At 41.3% G+C, this 16,935-nt stretch overlaps 2 protein-coding genes across 2 annotated transcripts; both read right to left on the minus strand.

The window, feature by feature from the left end:
* Positions 1 to 1,967, minus strand: LOC134220030 (uncharacterized). The gene is made up of 2 exons (XM_062698972.1): positions 515 to 1,967; positions 1 to 455 (listed from the first exon to the last, which is right to left on the minus strand). Exons 1-2 carry the CDS (start codon positions 1,910 to 1,912, stop codon positions 201 to 203), a joined length of 1,653 nt encoding a protein of 550 aa, XP_062554956.1. The 5' UTR covers positions 1,913 to 1,967; the 3' UTR covers positions 1 to 200.
* Positions 1,968 to 14,041: 12,074 nt separating this feature from the next.
* Positions 14,042 to 16,575, minus strand: LOC134220032 (alpha-N-acetylglucosaminidase-like). Its single transcript, XM_062698975.1, has 4 exons — positions 16,288 to 16,575; positions 16,035 to 16,216; positions 14,785 to 15,973; positions 14,042 to 14,721 (listed from the first exon to the last, which is right to left on the minus strand). The coding sequence occupies exons 1-4, from the start codon at positions 16,510 to 16,512 to the stop codon at positions 14,059 to 14,061; spliced, it is 2,259 nt and encodes a 752-aa protein (XP_062554959.1). The 5' UTR covers positions 16,513 to 16,575; the 3' UTR covers positions 14,042 to 14,058.
* Between the last annotated feature and the right edge of the window lie 360 nt (positions 16,576 to 16,935).

Genomic DNA, 16,935 nt, shown 5'->3' on the forward strand with positions numbered 1-16,935 from the left:
TTCACAATATATCATTAATTTATTTTAAAAATACATAAACACGCTATGAACAAAATATGCGCTTCTATTGGTTCTTTGCCTTGAAATCTCAAAATATTGATCAAGACCAGTTATGTGCGATTGAATGTTGTTTCATTCTATTTGACTTAAAAATGCATTAGTTTTTCAGTCTCGTTCATTCAGCTGCCACAACTTTCCACTCAGTACCACTGGAAGGGTAACTCCTGCTTAAGAACTCCGTTGGGAAACTCGGCATTACGGTAGTAAATCTGACTCTCGGCCACCAGCGCCGGTGGCAGTTCATCGCCTCGATACAACTCCAGCACACTGCAAGTGGGCATCGCTTTGCGTAGATTGGCCACACCCTGTGGGCTGATTCGGTAGCAATCGTAAAGTACCAACAGCCGCAAATTGGGCAACTTGTGGGCAATGGCATCCAAGGTGGAATCTTCGATCTGAAAATGGACAGACGTTATTCCCATTGATGTGAAAATAGATTTGTATCAATACTCACATTATCGTTGAAATAGAAAATTATTGTCTTGAGCTTCGGACACAGCATCCGCTCATCGATGCTCTTAGATACATTTATTCCCCAAAGCCGAAGCTCCTTCAGATTTGGCATATCAGCCAAATGTTTGAAGGCTTTGTCACTCAATTTGTTACAAAATGCTAACTCTAACCGTTCAACCGACGGAATATTCAACGTGAATTTGATAAGCTGCTCGTTTTTCAGTTTAGTGTCATGTATTTCCAGTGACTTCAAAGCGGTAAGTTCTTTTAGGAAGTTGGTAAAATCCGTAGCTACATTATCTACGTGGAGGCGTCTAAGTTTGCTGAAAACGACGTGCCGCCAACTGAATTTGTAAATCCCTCGTAATTGAAGATCTTCCAAGTTTTCTAATCGATTGAGCATGTTGAACTTCTTACACTCCACTAGTCCAGAGCATAGCAAACTCAATTTCCGCAATTTCGTCGACGTTCCACAAATGGCAGCAATCACTTCATCGTTGATACCGGCATCAAGCTGTAGCTCTGTTAACAACTTCATCTGTTTGAATAGCTGAGGCCATACTGAGCCGGACAATTTCAGGTCCAATTTAGTTAAATTTGTAAAATTCATATCGGAAAATTCCGACTGATTGAAGCATCTGTTGGTGGAAAACCGCAACGTGTTTAATTGATGACTGAAGTTTCGAGTCAAAACAACATCTCGCAAATCTACACAGCCATGAATTGTTCGTACATTGAAACTGGTAAGCTCCGGTGTGATTGTTGAAAAATCCTGATATAAACGACAGTCGTCTCCAATGTCCAAAGTTAAGCTTTCCAGTTGATTCAACTCTGTTATGTCCGCTTCGTTATCAAACTCGTCATAGTAAATCCCTCCGGAAACAGCCAGTTCCTTAAGCCCGGGCAGCAATTCTAAAACTTGCCACAGTTCGCTTCGCCTCAATCCATGGCAATTCGTAAAATACAACCGTACAATCGAATCACAACACAATTGAACCAAGAAGAACAAGAGCTCGCGCGCCATCGGTCTTTCGAAATTCATATGAAAAAACTCCACATTGATGTAGTTACGCTTACTGTGCACCATAACATCACTCATCTGATTGAACACCTCTTCGGCTTCCGTTCGATCCAGGCTCGCTACCTTGGGGCAAACCCGTAACCGTATGCAACGAAGCGATACCGGCGAGTTGAACAGCATCCAATTCCAGCTTTTGCACACCAGGGAGGCATTCTTGCGGTCCCGAAGATCGGTCAAGTTGTCCAAGATGTGCCACACCAGCTCCGGTGGGAGACCTTCCAGATCCATAACTAACAGAGTGGTCAATGCTGAACTGTATTGCCTAGATAGGCTATTTGACAATGGTTTTACTCGAAAATCAGTAAATTTAGATAACATAGGTATTTATTGAAAATAAACATACCTAACGATAATAATGTTTATAATAAGATCCAAAATGTCATAAATGATTTTGTTCTGGTTACCTATCAGTTTATTGTCTTTCGATATTATATGAATAAGATTGGTTGTATCTTCAAGTAACGTTCCAATAAGAATAGGGTATCGACTGTGGGTCGCGTGCGTTGTAATTATTCAAATGTACAGTTTAAGAAACAATATGGACAGTATTAAAGTTTATTGAAACAAATGCAATCTTTAGAATACTAAATATTTTGATGAGTATCTACATTCTACTTACAAAACTATGTGATGTCACATTAAAAAAAATATATTTCGTGAATCATAATCCTAACTCATCTTCTGTGGTGAGTTTCAGCGCCATATCATATTTTCTCCAATTGGAAGAGGATCAGTCGTTGTATCATACTATTATAATTATTTTTATTCGATTAGATGGTTTTCCAGTAGAAAATTGATATTCGTCCGGTAATGTATGATATCGATACAAATAATCAGGCAATTAGAGGCATTTACGAAGATAGCTCTTACTTCGAACACTTACATCGTTAAATGATCCGTAAACGTTTCTCGATAGTGAGGCCGGTAATCAATACATCATTAATAAAGCCCCCTCAAAAGATATAACAGTACGATCCGTCCACGCCTTCCGAAAGGATTAGCGGATGGTTTAAGCGCCACTCCTAATGGAGACCATCCACCTATTTTAGGGTTGCTCGGCCTAAGACCTTTCAGGGGAAAGGGTTATTATTTTCCAATAATAGAAGGAAAGCGCGAAGATCGACAGGCTATAGGGATTCCAAAGAAAATTACTCCCCCTTCAAAACACGCTCGATCATTAAAACGAGCAAAGACAATCTATTTGAAGGCAGAATATCCGCTTACAGTCGTTATCATCATCGGTTGGCTATCATCTGCTCACCCCGACCAAAATCTGAAAAAATGGAGAGTGTCCGTTGGTTGGATTCAGGGCCAACCTCCCCAGTAAAATAATCAAAAAGAAAATGCTACAAAATAACGAAACCGGGTGACATGGAAACCTCCTCTACATTACCTCTTCTCGTTTCTGTGAACTAAACAAGTCGGATTGTCTGTGGTACCCTATAACATTTTATTCAACCTCTTCAAACAATGTATTCGTAGTTCAATTCAATTATTTATTTCGTAGGCCTACAATCTACCCATTCAAAAAACTTTCTCTCTTCTCCTCTAATTCTGTTCGCTTCTCTTTATCTTCCACTATCGTTCATTTTTTTTATAATTTTATTGGTCATAGTTTAGTAATTAATTGTATTTACAAAGTCTTCTTAGTAAATAAAATTAAATTTAAAACTCAAGTCTCCTACATCAATTCTATTGTTACTTTCATTAACATGAGAGATGTATTCGCAAAATATATTTAAAACTAGAATGCGTTTTCTTCTATTTATACCGTTTAGGACAGGTCTTATAAGCTCATCGAATGAAAGATGTCTCCATCCATTCAGGATACTACCTATCTTACGCTGTAGGATTGACCAAGCGAGCTCCACTCGAGGAAATGAATGGAACTTGTGTTTGATTGTTTCTATTTGTTGGTAGTTGCAATGTACGCAATTCTCATCATCTACTCTTCGCATCACGAACCACAACCTCCTGTGTTCTATCTTTTCATTAATCGCTAAATACGCTAAATACAGTTGACTCCGTCTCGACGATGTGATGTGCTTGTCTGCAATGTTTTGCCACATGCGGGGCCAGTTGGTGTTAGGGTGATTTCTCTCGATTTTTGGCTGCTTCGTACGTTGTAGGGAGCATCGATGAATTTGATAGGCCGAAGGATTCTCCCGAACAAGGTCTGGTAATTGTGATATGCTTGCTACAATTTGTCTGATATCGGGACGATCCAGTGGAATTGGCTGTCGAGGGTTTGTTTGGACGATCAGAGAGCTGTAGAAAGGTATCGATTCTAGTTCCTTCAGTTGTCTGTTGGTTGCTAGGGACGGACTTTTCAAGGCAACCACATGCAAATTAAGCCCTCCGTCATCTTTGCTACGTGCTAACTGTATGATGGGTATTCGAGCGGCGATCCCATTCCACAAAAAAGTACCCATTTTTACTGTGTGCACCGCCAGCAGCGGCAGAATCGAAGAGAGAAACCATATCCTCGACGTACCAAATGTATTCAACATCGCTACATTTTGGTGTACCGTCAACGATCGAGCTGAATGAAGCCACATTTGTTGGGAAAATGTTCCCACTTGCGCATTCCAATTCATTGTCGTCATAAGTCGAATCGAATTAGCAAAAGCTATTCCCAAAATCTTGATTGAGTTTTCTGTCTGAAGCCATGGAATATTAATTCTCTCTATTGATATTGTTTTGCGCATATTAAGCTTCGCGCCTGCTGCTATCTCAAAATGCGCAAATTATTCTTTCATGTCTTCGATGCATCTAGCTGATTTTTTAACCACACTGATATCGTCAGCGTAAGCTACAATCAGATCAGCATCTCCACATACACGCTCGAGTCTGTACACCAGGGGATGAAGGTACAATACAAATAGGTGCATGGATAGAGGATCTCCTTGCCTCACCGAACGTTGGATGTCGATCGGTTGAGACAGATGCCCGTTTATCATCAATCGAGATGTGGAGCGGTCCGCAATTTGGGAGAGAAGAGTAATCAGATGTTGGTTGAACCCAAGTACACGCATGGTCTCGAAGAGAAACGAGTGCCGTACTAGGTCAAACGTGTGATCAAGATCAAAACTCACCAGTTTTCCAGTAGAACGACGATGGCGAAGACTTGCTATTCGGTCCTTCAATGCAAGTGTCGCCTGGAAGATGTTCCATTCCGAATTCAAGCATTTCTGCCCGTCACTCAGTATGTGATGTGCCTTCATCACTCTCTCCAACCTGGTTTTGAGTATGCGGGAAAGGAGCTTGTAGTCCGAGTTTAGTAGCGAGATTGGTCGGTATGATCGTGCTGTGTTGTCTCCACCACGCTTTTTTACCAGTACGATAATACCGTCAAGGAAAGATGCAGGAATGTTGCCGTTGAGGGCTTCATTTAACAATAGATTGAGCTCCCTGTGAATGATGTCGAAAGTTCGGCTATAAAATTCCAGTGGTATCCCATCGCAACCAGATGATTTTCTGGGTGAGCTCGCTTTGATGGCAGACAGTATCTCCGCAGTGTGGTGATTTCACTTTTACAAGCTTCTTTTGCTTCGTCGTTCGGAAGAATGTTGTTTTCGCAGTTAAGGTCACTCCTGACAGAATCCAAGTTTTAAAGAGCTCGCGTATTCGGGGGCACACCACTCGATGCGGAAGCAACGCACAACTGTCATTTTTATTTTTTCACGCATGCTGCGACGCAGCAAAGCTGAATCAACAAAAATGACAGTTGTCCGCCGCCTCCGTATCGAGTGGTGTGCCCCCGAAAACGCGAGCACTTTGAAACTTGGATTCTGTCAGGAGTGACCTTAAAGTTGTGTATTCCATCATCCCGCACGGGTTCCGTTGGCTCGGCATACAGATGGGAGAAGTAGTTCACAAGATGGGCTTCTATTTCGCTCGGCGCAACTATGATGTCATCTTTTTCGGTTTTCAGTTGCGTGATAACAGTTTTCTTTTTCCGTCTCTCCCCTAGTTGGAAAAATGAGATAGGCTCGCCCGCTACGTAGGTCTCGTTGCTCCTCATAAATAGGGACACGGCAAGTATTTTCGTCTGTTCGTCATAGTCTCGAAAACCAATAAAAGAGACGCTTTTTTGTAAAACTCATACGTACCAAATCGCAAGCTCAGGAGAAACGTTCTGTTATAGTGGAGCTCTAGCAAATGTACGTTGCTTTCGTTGGTTTTAGCCCCTACGACGATGGACGGAAATACCTGCCGTGTCCCTATGTGGGTGAAATTACGCTGGTGGGACAGCATTCAGCTTTCAGTCGGTTTATTGTGGTAACCATTGCTGGGTAGTAGCTATCGTACGCAAGTCTCAATTCAGCATATAATCGCTGGTGTTCATTGTGGAAGTCATTAAATGCAGCTTGTGACTTCCATTTGAAAAACGATTTTATTTTCGGCTTCGCGTACGTTAGCCACCATTCCATCCAAGAAGGATAGTTCCTCCGTTGCCGTGTCCAATATTGCCATCGATGTTGAAAGTCTTACATGTTCTCATCAGTTAGTAGGTGGGGGCGCAGGGACCAGAAGCCGCGACCATGCTCCCGTCCAAGGTGGGGTAGACACAGTCGGAGTGTCAACGCTTTATGGTCGGTGAATGAACAGACATGTGTATCGGCCACCCGTAATTGATCACGGCGACCACTGCTCACGTAAATTCGATCGAGACGGGATTGAGCGTTTCGGTTCACGAAGGTGTAGCCAGGTTCTCGTGGGTGCAGTTTTTCCCATACATCGTACGGCCCTATTTGTTGTACGGCCATTTTGAGAGTCGGACTTGTGTTCGGGCTTGATGAGTCGCGAGGCCGAAGCACGCAGTTGAAGTCGCCTGCTAGGATGGTGTGCTGCGTACGATGACGGAGGTAGTAGGGAAGAATGCAACTGAAGAATCGTTCTCGCGCGGCCCGATGCGCCGTGCTGGAGGGAGCGTAGATGCTGCAGACAGTGGTATCTTGAACTCGTAGCGCAGTTAAACAGCCATCCAGGCTTTTTTCGACGTGTGAGTATGGAATATGTTCTTTTAAGGCAATCGCTGTCCCTCGTCTCGAATGATCCACGTTGGCGATAACGTTGTAGCCGGGTAGCGAAAGTTGCTCATTCTCTACCTCTTGTAAGCATACGATATCAAGCCATTGATTGGCTGTTTACGAAGTTTCGAAGAGCGAAGAGATTTTTGTTGGAGCGACGTAGTAGGACGAGAGATATACTCAATCCAGTTGAAACCCGAAATTGGGTGCTAGCGAAGTTGGATTTTTCTCACAATCCGAACGTTAAACCAAACTTCGGAAGTGGTGCGCTGAATAGCTTTTCGCGATATGAAAACAGCGCACCACTTCCGAAGTTAGGTTTAACGTACGGATTGTGAGAAAAATCCAACTTCGCTATCCCCCAATTCCGGTTTTCAACTGGATTGAGAATACATTTTACTGTGTATACTCTTCATGCTCCACGCCATCGATGCGAATTTTCTTTGACCGACGGGTTCGCCTGTTGCTCGCTGATGTTGAAGATTCGTCGGTTTCAGTACCATTATTCTTACTTGGTATTGCTAAATGAGCACCGGGTTTTCTGAAGTAATCAGTCGTCGGGGTGTTGGTATTCGGCATGACGAAAGCTCTCGTCGCTGTGTTGTTCAGCGACGATGACGTTGACGCTTGATGCGTGTCTGTATCGGGAGTAGCAGCGGGAATTTGCGTGATGGTGTTTGTTGTCAATCTAGAGGTGTCGTCTAGATTCGGAGATGGTTACATTGCTGGAGTTTGTGGACGAACGGCTGGTTTAGTGCCAGAGAGTTTTGTACCAGACGGTTTTTTTGTGTCTGTTTCGGTGGCACTTGTTTGGTTACGTTTGCATAACTTTTCTGTAACAGCAACATTTTATTTTGGACGCATGAGATCCCTACAAATGCTTGTTCGTGACAGTGTTTGCACGACTGAATTTAGCCCTTGTAGACAATATAGGCCTGTTCTTCCCCTATTGTTACCCACGAATCAATGTTTTGCCTCAACACCATCCGGGCCGACCAGATACCGAGCGGCACACCTCCACACTCATACCCCTCGCCCCACGTCAGCTCACGAATTGAGAGAACAGTTCCATAGCCACTCAAGTCTTCGACGATAGTCGTCTCCGAGACATCCTCGGGCAAATCGTGTATTTTTACTTCCACACTTCCATCTTCTAATCTCCTACTTCTCCATCTTCTACGATTAACGTAATCGAAAAAAAAACGTCTGATCATCTCATAAGCTGAGCGAGAACTGTTCTATTCTCCTATCACGTGCTCAATTGTGCGGTGTGGGTATTCACTTCATAGGGATCGGCTAATAGAAAAGTAGCCTCTCGCCGCCACACAGCACCAACCATAATTGGGAGCAGGCAAAATCAAAAGATTCTTCACCAAGCTTGGGAAATTTACTTTCGCATGCGTTTACTTACGGACCATCTGTATTTTTGTCGGCGTTGTGCTCCACGACGGGGACGCTGGCCTCGATGCGGTCGATCTGGACGATGACTACTCTGATCACCGGACGATGAGAAGGTGCGGTGCCGCAGGCGGCCTGATGAGCGGACGACGCCTACCCACGTGCTCCACGGACGGAAATGGCGACGCTTGCCATGTACTTACCCTACAACAACACCCTAAACATTGATTTACTCACCAAAGATTTGATCCGTCTGCGAAATGTCACTTGCAGGCAGTACCAACGTACTGGGCTGCCGTGCTTAAGGCCCGGTGCAATCGCATGCATGACCAAAATTATCAAGGCCAGAATGGTGGACCTCAGAAGTAGTTATTTTTCCAATAAGATCCGCGCTCTTCAAGACTGTGCTAAGCCGTTCTGTAAACTAACAAAAATTCTAAAATCTAAGCCTCGACCCATTCCACCTTTGATCCCATTAGACAGCAATGCACAATGGTCCCAGAGTCGAATCTAGCAAGACAAAAATATTTGCGCCAAAACTATTAGTTTTAGATATATAGTGTCTTTGGGAAAAAAATTTCATATTTTTTGACGATTTTTTCCCATGTAGTGAGATTAGGGTGGTACCTATATTTCAGAAGTTCATAATATCAACTTTTTAAGTTTTCGGTGAAGACTTGTGCAATGTTCCACAAAGTTGTAGAGCAATTAATTTTGAGCAACTTTGCCGAAGAAACCATTTTTCTATCACTTATGGTTCACAAGTTATGAGCTTTTTAATAAATACGTTAGGGCGGTCCCTAAAAATCAGTATTCTTCACATAACTTTTTATACATTCATTTCTCGCATAAACTTTTTTTCATGTTTTTCATACAAAAACTCGAATAACTTTTTTGTTATAAGAGATTGATCCATGGTTCTTTATCAAAAATGTGCGTCTTTAAAAGTCCTAAAAGTGCTCGGAACAAAGTTTATGCGAGAAATGAGTGTATGAAAAGTTATGTGAAGAATACCGATTTTTAGGGACCGCCCTAACGTATTTATTAAAAAGTTCATAACTTGCGAACCATAAGTGATAGAAAAATGGTTTCTTCGACAAAGTTGCTAAAAATTAATTGCTTTACAACTTTGTGGAACATTGCACAAGTCTTAACCGAAAAATTAAAAAGTTGATATTATGAACTTCTGAAATATAGGTACCACCTAATTTCACTACATGGAGGAAAATTGTCAAAAAATATGAAATTTTTTTCCCAAAGACACTATATATCTAAAACTAATAGTTTTGGCGCAAACATTTTTGTCTTGCTAGATTCGACTCTGGGACCATTGTGCAATGGCTCTAAGGATCGCTTGATAACTCCTGCAGAGAAGGTTTCTGAAATAGGTCGTCACTTCGTCAGCTCACACAATCTTCCACACACACACACACACACAGCATCCTGAATCTCGAACTCAAACGTATGAGTGTTCCACTGCGTGTGCTGCTCGGGTCATGCTCAATGGCACGACCGTGGAATGGGAAAATTAGGCCGACTACCTTGGCGTGACCCTCGACAGCAAGTGTAACGTTTTGTTGAAACTACTGTACCCTTTGATCAACCGTCGGTCGTTATTGTCCCTGAAAAATAAGCTTACTGTCTACAAGCAAATCATCCTCCCCGTGATCGAATATGGCATGCCGGTCTGGGAGAGCTGCGCAAAAACTCATCATCTGAAACTCCAACAAGTTCAAAACAAGTTCCTGAGAATGATCATGAACACCCCTCCCAGGACACGAACTTCTGAGGTCCACCGTCTGGCCGGTATTAAAACTCTACACGAGCGCTTTGGTGAGTGTAAGGAAAGGTTTAGGGTCCGTTGCTTACAATCGGACCAGGCGACCATAAGGGCGCTAGTTCCAATTTAGGTTATCAAATTATTATTGTGAATATTAGTGTACATAGTAGTTAGTACGCGCACGTGGCATTTCATTTGGAATGTCGCGGAGAGCAGATAGCGGTCCCAGCATCGGCGTATTTGTTGAAGCAGATTTTATTGCAGCCCAAGGCGTGGACGTGGGTCGTGTGGTCGTTGTAGTACCATATTTTACAAAAAAAAATGAGTAAGATTTCCGTGATGCGTATTGTGTTACAAGAATATCCTTACGTTGTCCAACGTCTACCTTGCGGTCGTATCTTGTACACAACCCTTCTGACTGACCATGCTAACAAATCTTATCAAACCTGAACCCAACCAATACCCGAGATTTTTTTCATTCGTAGACCCGTACCGGACCTGAACCCGAAATAGTTTAATGATTTACCCCCGAGCTAAGCCCGAACTAATTTTTTTCCCGGAAACTTCAAACTAGATATTTGCTGCTTCTCTTTACATCGAAAAAGATGCACGCCTCGAAAAAATGAAACCGAATAAAAATATTCAAGATTTTATTTCTCAAACCCGAACGCGACATTTTTGCATCTCATTTACCCTTACCCAACCCGAAACCCGACCATCTCAAGGACAGACCCGCACTCGCTGGATGTGTGCAACCAAAAAAAAAATAAATAAATAAAAACTACGCCTCAAGGCCGATCATGCTTTTATTGAATTTTAGGGTTTTTGTACAATTCTAGACCAACATTTGAAAAGGGCGTAACAGCCAAAATTTATTCCTTCTGATTCTTCGTCCACATATAAAACTTTATATGTAGACGAAAGATCAGAAGGAATAAATTTTAGCAGTTACGCCCTACTAGCTTCAGACAGATTGATAGGGTGAACATGCTAATAGCTATAGCTTGTATCTTCATAGCAAAAAGTTTACATTACATCTTTCACTAGGATATTGCCGCATCACAGCACATAATTTCACTGGAAAGTACTTCAGATATAAATCCAGAAATTCGTTTGGAAATTCCTCAAGATATTCCTCAGAAAATTCGAAAAAGGAATTCGGAAAACTAATTTAGAATTTCCCTATGAATTCTTTCAGAACTTTCTCCAAGAATTCCCTTGAAAATTTATTTGGGTATTGCTTCGGAAATTCTTTCCAAAAGTTCCTTCATGAATTTCCTTGGAATTTACTTTAGGGTTTGCTTCGGAAATTCCTTTACGGAGTCTTTTAAGAATTTCTTCGGAAATTCATTCGAAAACTTTTTTGGCAATTCCTTTGGAAATTCCTTTAAGAATTCTTTAGAAAAAACCCATGGGAAATCCTTAACGAATTTCCATCGGAACACCTACGGACACTGTTTTAGGAATACATCCGGAAATCTCTGTAGGAGAAATCCTTCGGAATTTGATTTAGTTTTTTTAATTCCTTCAAGAATTTCTTTTAGGAATTTCTAATAGAAACTCTTCCAGTAATTCCCTAAAGAATTTCTTCGAAAACTCTAAGAAGATATTTTTGGTATTCTTTCGAAACTTCCCTCTGGAATTTATTTACAACTTTCTCCAGGAATTCTTTCTGAATTTCCTATGGAATTTCCTTCGGACATTCCTCCGTAAATTCCTTTAGCAACTCTTCCAGAAATTCATGTAGAACTTTGAAAATTTCTTTCAAAATTCCTTTAAGAATTATTTCGGGAATAGGGGAACTGTACCGGTTTTGGCCATGTTCCTAATTTGGCCAATAGGACACACATATATACAACAAAAAGTAGCCTCTAAATCCCTGAAGAAGGTGAAATATACACCGAAACGTCGGAATATAGACGCAACAACGTTTCAGCTGCTTTATAAGACTGAAAGAGCCGATAATAGTCAAACAAAATTGAGCTCAACAGTCGAAAGTATCACATCAACTCAATAATAAAGAATAAAACAAATTTAATGAATTTCTGAAGGAATATCCGAGAGAATTTTGAAAGTAATTTACGAAGGAATGTTTAATGGATTTTCCGAACAAATAGCTATTGGTATTTACACAGAAATTCCTATATTTCTCCAGCAATTTCTCCGAAAGTCCGGACAGTAGTAAAACAAACTTAGTTTTGGTTCTAGAATCAAGACTACATGCCAAGAAAAACTCCTCAAGAAATCTTTGGGAATTTACTGCACGAGTGCCTTCGAAAATTTCTACAGATTTTTTTTTCATAAATACCTTAAATAATTCCCTAGGAAAAATATTCAGGAATTATTTCGGTAAGTCATCGTGAAACTCATTCTAAGATACCTTAAAAAGTCCGTCAGGAATTCGGTCGAGAATTTCTTCAGGAAGTCCTTTAAAAAAATCTCCACAAATGAAACCAGGCTTTTCTTTGAAATTCCCCTCAGGAATTGCTTCGGAACGTCTGAGGACCTTGAGAATTTTTTAAAGGAATTCTTCTGGAAATTCCTTCAAAAATTCTTAAGTATAAGATTCATTTTGACCATTCCATCAGGAATTGCCAGAAATTCTTTTTTGTAATACTTTTAATAATTTCTACTCATGTAGATGGGTACACTTCCCCACAGTTGTAATGGATTCGACGTACTCCTCAAAGAAGCCATCCCTCGGAAAGCTCAAAAAGGATTGCGAATCTATGTATTAGCCTGTTTGATTACTTCCGTTTTTGGCCCTTCACACAGAAGTGCATTGAAAGCAGAATGGTAATTAAATTCGATTATATTATTGGGTTGAGCAACAACATACAAAAATGTCTACAAAATTGCTTCAGAAATTATTTTAACAATTCCACTGGAAATTTTCCAGGTATTTCATAAGACATTCCATTCTCTCGGAAATTAATCTAGTAATTCCTTCGGAATTTCCAACGATATCTCCTTCCAAAACTCTAAGACGAATTTTCAGATATCTCCGTACGAATTCCTAGAGCAATTTCCAAAGGACCTCTTAAAGGAATTACCGACATTTTTAATTTTCTTGAAAAATTTCTTTGGACGAATTCCTTCAGAATTTTCTCCAGAGATTCCTTCAGAAAATCCTCCAGAAATTACAACGGAGATAAATCCAGAAATTCCTCAAGGCGCTAAGAAAACCAAAAAAAATACTTTGGGAATTGTTTATCGAAATAAATCAAAACATTTTTTTAGAACAATTCTAGCAATTACAAGAAAAAGTGAAGGAAATGTTTAATTTGGTGGGTACGTGTCTCATCGTGCTCCAGCTCCAGAAGCCAAAAGATCAGTTTTGCATTCGCATCTCATGGGGCTAACACAATGATACTCCATGCCCAGGGAAGCTAAATAAATCCTACGAGACTGGGAATCCAAATCCAACATTCATTATGGTGATGATTTGTAGCCGCGTTTGTAAGCACTGTGCCAATTAGGATACGTAACATTCAAATCTTTAAAAACATGATGAACCACCCAATGCGACCAGAATGAGGTTATTCCACATGACGTTACATATGGGATTAGCAGTTCATCGTCACGCTCATTGATTGTAGACCTGTAGCCAAGAAGTTTCTGGATGACCTAACATTTAACACGCCAAAGTGAATTAAAGTGACAGGGATAAATCTTCTAAAGGTATAATAGCTATTTAATTAATGCTTGATAGGTTGTCTTGGCTCGGCAGATGCGAACACACTGCATAATGTGAATTTTGTGTTGGCCAAACATCGGCGTGAAATACGAAATTCGGCGGCGTGTAGCCAAGCGGCGTATGGCGCGCCGCCGACACCTTGACCGGCGTCGGCGTACGTCAATAAGTGCCGGCGGCGGAGGCGTGGCGCGGCGGCGCACAGGTCTATATGCAGGGAGATTGGCGACAGGCGGCCCAAGAACGAGCGTCCTGAAATATGAGATTAAATTTGGTTTTACTTCGGACAACACATAATGAACGACCATCATAAGTAAGTAAGTATTAGAGCATGTAGATTAGGTATACACGTAATTCATTTCAAAATATGTATTCATTGTACAAACCAAAACTAATTCAAAGCTTCTTCAACTTGTAAAATTCTATTTCTTTGAGTTTAGTATTGAACTGTTCCTTTCTAACATGTCGTTAAATTTCAAACATGTTGTGTTATGCATGTGATATCGTTTGAAAGTAAGAACTCGCATGCTTGCAATTCCAGTTCGATTCGCATCAACATTTATATTCTTCTTGGTTTTGTAGGCAATTTCTTAAATCGCACAGCTCGATCACTCCAAGCTTCAAATACTTCCCGAGCTATTTGCAATGAATCGCCCACCGGCTCTGTCGGATATCGTTTATTACTGGTGCAAAATGGCAGTTCCACCGTTTTGAATATTTTATCCCGTATCTTTCCTTCGTTGATTGTTTTATTTTGCCCCATTGCATTCGTCATTTCACTCAGAAACAATTTCCACCTAGGCAGGAAAAAGTCCTGAACAACTCCCGCCCACTGTTTGTTCGCATAATCAACTATTTGGCCTTGCGGTCCCCACAGTGTTATTTGGATTCGAGCGTTGTATTCGTACTTTTGCCTTTCCAAGCTAGTTCGGGATAGTGCTTTGGCTGCATTTAACCACCGTCCAAGAAGAAAATGATGGTCGGAACGAAGCAAACGATCAATGTCCTCCAAAAGCGTTAGAAATAGATTGGATAAATGCTTTACAGATTTTACGTCATTGGAAGCATAAGCTTCCATTAGGCTTAAATACAATCGATCAGCCGTGTTCTGCAAAAACTGACGAGTAAGGTCAACAACGTCATTCCTATATAAAGCTCCATCTAAACGTGGTTCCATTAGTAATTGAACTCCTTCGTTGAAAAATGTTTCGTTGTACCAAACCTAAAACAGAAAAATAAAGATTAATTTCCTATCTTTGTGTTAACCATATTCGTTCATTCTCACCCAAGGATGAAGCTTGAGACTTGGTCTACGATTGTAACTATATTTGCCTCGCATCATTTCCAATTCTTTGAAGGAATAAACAGTGTACTGAAAAATATACCATGCGAACTCTAGTCGATTATCCTTGATTCCATATCGAACTGAAGCGTACGTATTGAACCATTGTCTGATGTCATAGATATCTGTATACCAACCCATCTCCAGCGCAAACTCGTACAATCCGTAGTTCTGATTGATTCCCTCCGGCGTAATCCCGGTTCCGATCATAGTCATGCTGTCATTCATTCTCGTATCACGGATTCTGTTAAACACCAAATCTACGGATCCCAACATCCCCAGAGTTCCACCAAAGTTACTCAGCATGCACCAAATAAAAGGTTGCCCATAGTAAGACTCTGTTCGATCATACTGCGGAAACTGTTCCGATTGTAGGTCCAGCACAAGCATCCTACCTATAGGCACCGCAGTCAAAAAAGCTCGAATGGCCATGTCGCTCCAGAATGGGTTCTTGACAAACATCCAGCCTTGAAGCAGCCAAACTGCCAAAGGATCCACGCTGGACATCGCGCTGTAAATGCCAGTCGAAGCATTGGACAAGTACTTCGCACTGAAGCTTTGCGGTTGGATCTCGTTGAAGGGATCACTGAAGTAGATGTGATCGGTGCCATAACGCTCGATTACCTTGGTGAGGAACCGTTGTCCTATTTCAAGAAACAATGGATCGGTTGGATCCAAGAACAGTGTACTCGCATACTGGGGAGGGAAATTATTCCAGACCTCGACCGGAGCAAGTTTAGCTTGCGGATATAGTTCAGCGAACTGCACCGGTAGATGACCTGCGAATGCTGGTAAGGCTAGCACCATTCCCAGTTTTCGCATCTCCTGTACCACCTGGTTTTGTAGTTTTCGAGAGAACTTTATAAAATTCTCCGTCAACGGTCCTCCCCAACCTCGGATGTTTCCCATGCGCTGCCAAGCAAAAAATCCTGGTCCAGAAAGATGGTCCTCTATTTCGTGTTGGGTTATGTTGTACTCGAGGTAGACTTCAGCCCAGAGATCCTCCTGGAACGGAGCCAAGCTTAGTGTGATGCCCTGCATTGCCATCCAATCGATGTGACGACGCCATTCCTGCCAAGTCCACCAGCTAAATGAATACGACCAGGTGCAAACGTTCTGATAATATACAACACTGCAAAGCAGAAATACGAATTATGTAATCATATTACAGGATTGTCATATACAAATAATACCTGCTAGGTGCTTGTACTTCCACATTCACCTCTGGCAATACATCCGGAAGGTTTAGTTGGTCACCATCCCACGAAACATGACAGCCACAGAAATATTTCAAATAGTGATAAAATCCCTTAGCCGCTGAAACACCACTGGATCCTGTTATAACAACTGTTTTAGATCCGTTCGTCTTGAAAACCTACAAGGAATTCGCATTTAATTAACTAATTGATTACCGCACAGCATTCAGAAGTTCACACTGATAACTACCTTGAATGAATTTACTTTCAGCGTGTCATCAATCACTACCTCGAACTCACTGGCTCTCTCCGGCAGGACACGTCCAATCAAATCCAGCGTAGCCTTGCTTTGGACAGCTGATGAAGTTTTCGTCCTAACATGTTTCAAAATATGCTCACTATGAATAGGATTGGCTTCAATTTTCGAAGCATAAACGGCAAATACGAGCAACACTAACCACTGAGAGGCCGCCATGGCTAATGGCGCAGTCGGTACGATCGCACTCGATTATGCTGCTGGTGGGTGCAATCTATTCAATTATCAGTAATGGAGTGATTGTGTTTGGAATAAGCAATTTCGTTTCGGTTAAAGACAGTCAGTGGAATCTCGTGAAGCGAGAAAGAATCAATGTTTTGCTTCGGATAATGCTTATCTAAGTTTAAAGTTTCTTATTTAAACACGAAATTCTGCCACTCTGCTATTCTATTTTTATACATGTTTATATATGGAGAAATGTAGTCGATAGGCATTTGAGTTAACGATGTCTGGACTTTAAGGAGGTGATGATGGCCAAAAATCAAAATTATACTATTTCCAATTTGTTAATTTTGTCCTCCACATGGAAAAAGAGATCCCTATATATTTATTTACATTCAATCAAAAGATATCAAAAATCGT

Source organism: Armigeres subalbatus, chromosome 3 (assembly GCF_024139115.2).
Source record: "Armigeres subalbatus isolate Guangzhou_Male chromosome 3, GZ_Asu_2, whole genome shotgun sequence".
NCBI classification, from domain to species: domain Eukaryota; kingdom Metazoa; phylum Arthropoda; class Insecta; order Diptera; family Culicidae; genus Armigeres; species Armigeres subalbatus.

Bases quoted from the DNA above. Each gene is read 5' to 3' on its own strand.
- LOC134220030 (XM_062698972.1), bottom strand. From the start codon at position 1,912: ATGTTATCTAAATTTACTGATTTTCGAGTAAAACCATTGTCAAATAGC. The intron at 456-514 runs GTGAGTATTGAT...GTCCATTTTCAG, and splicing joins TTTTCTATTTCAACGATAAT to ATCGAAGATTCCACCTTGGA.
- LOC134220032 (XM_062698975.1), bottom strand. From the start codon at position 16,512: ATGGCGGCCTCTCAGTGGTTAGTGTTGCTCGTATTTGCCGTTTATGCT. The intron at 16,217-16,287 runs GTAGTTATCAGT...AATTCCTTGTAG, and splicing joins TGAAAGTAAATTCATTCAAG to GTTTTCAAGACGAACGGATC. The intron at 15,974-16,034 runs GTATTATTTGTA...TCTGCTTTGCAG, and splicing joins GAAGTACAAGCACCTAGCAG to TGTTGTATATTATCAGAACG.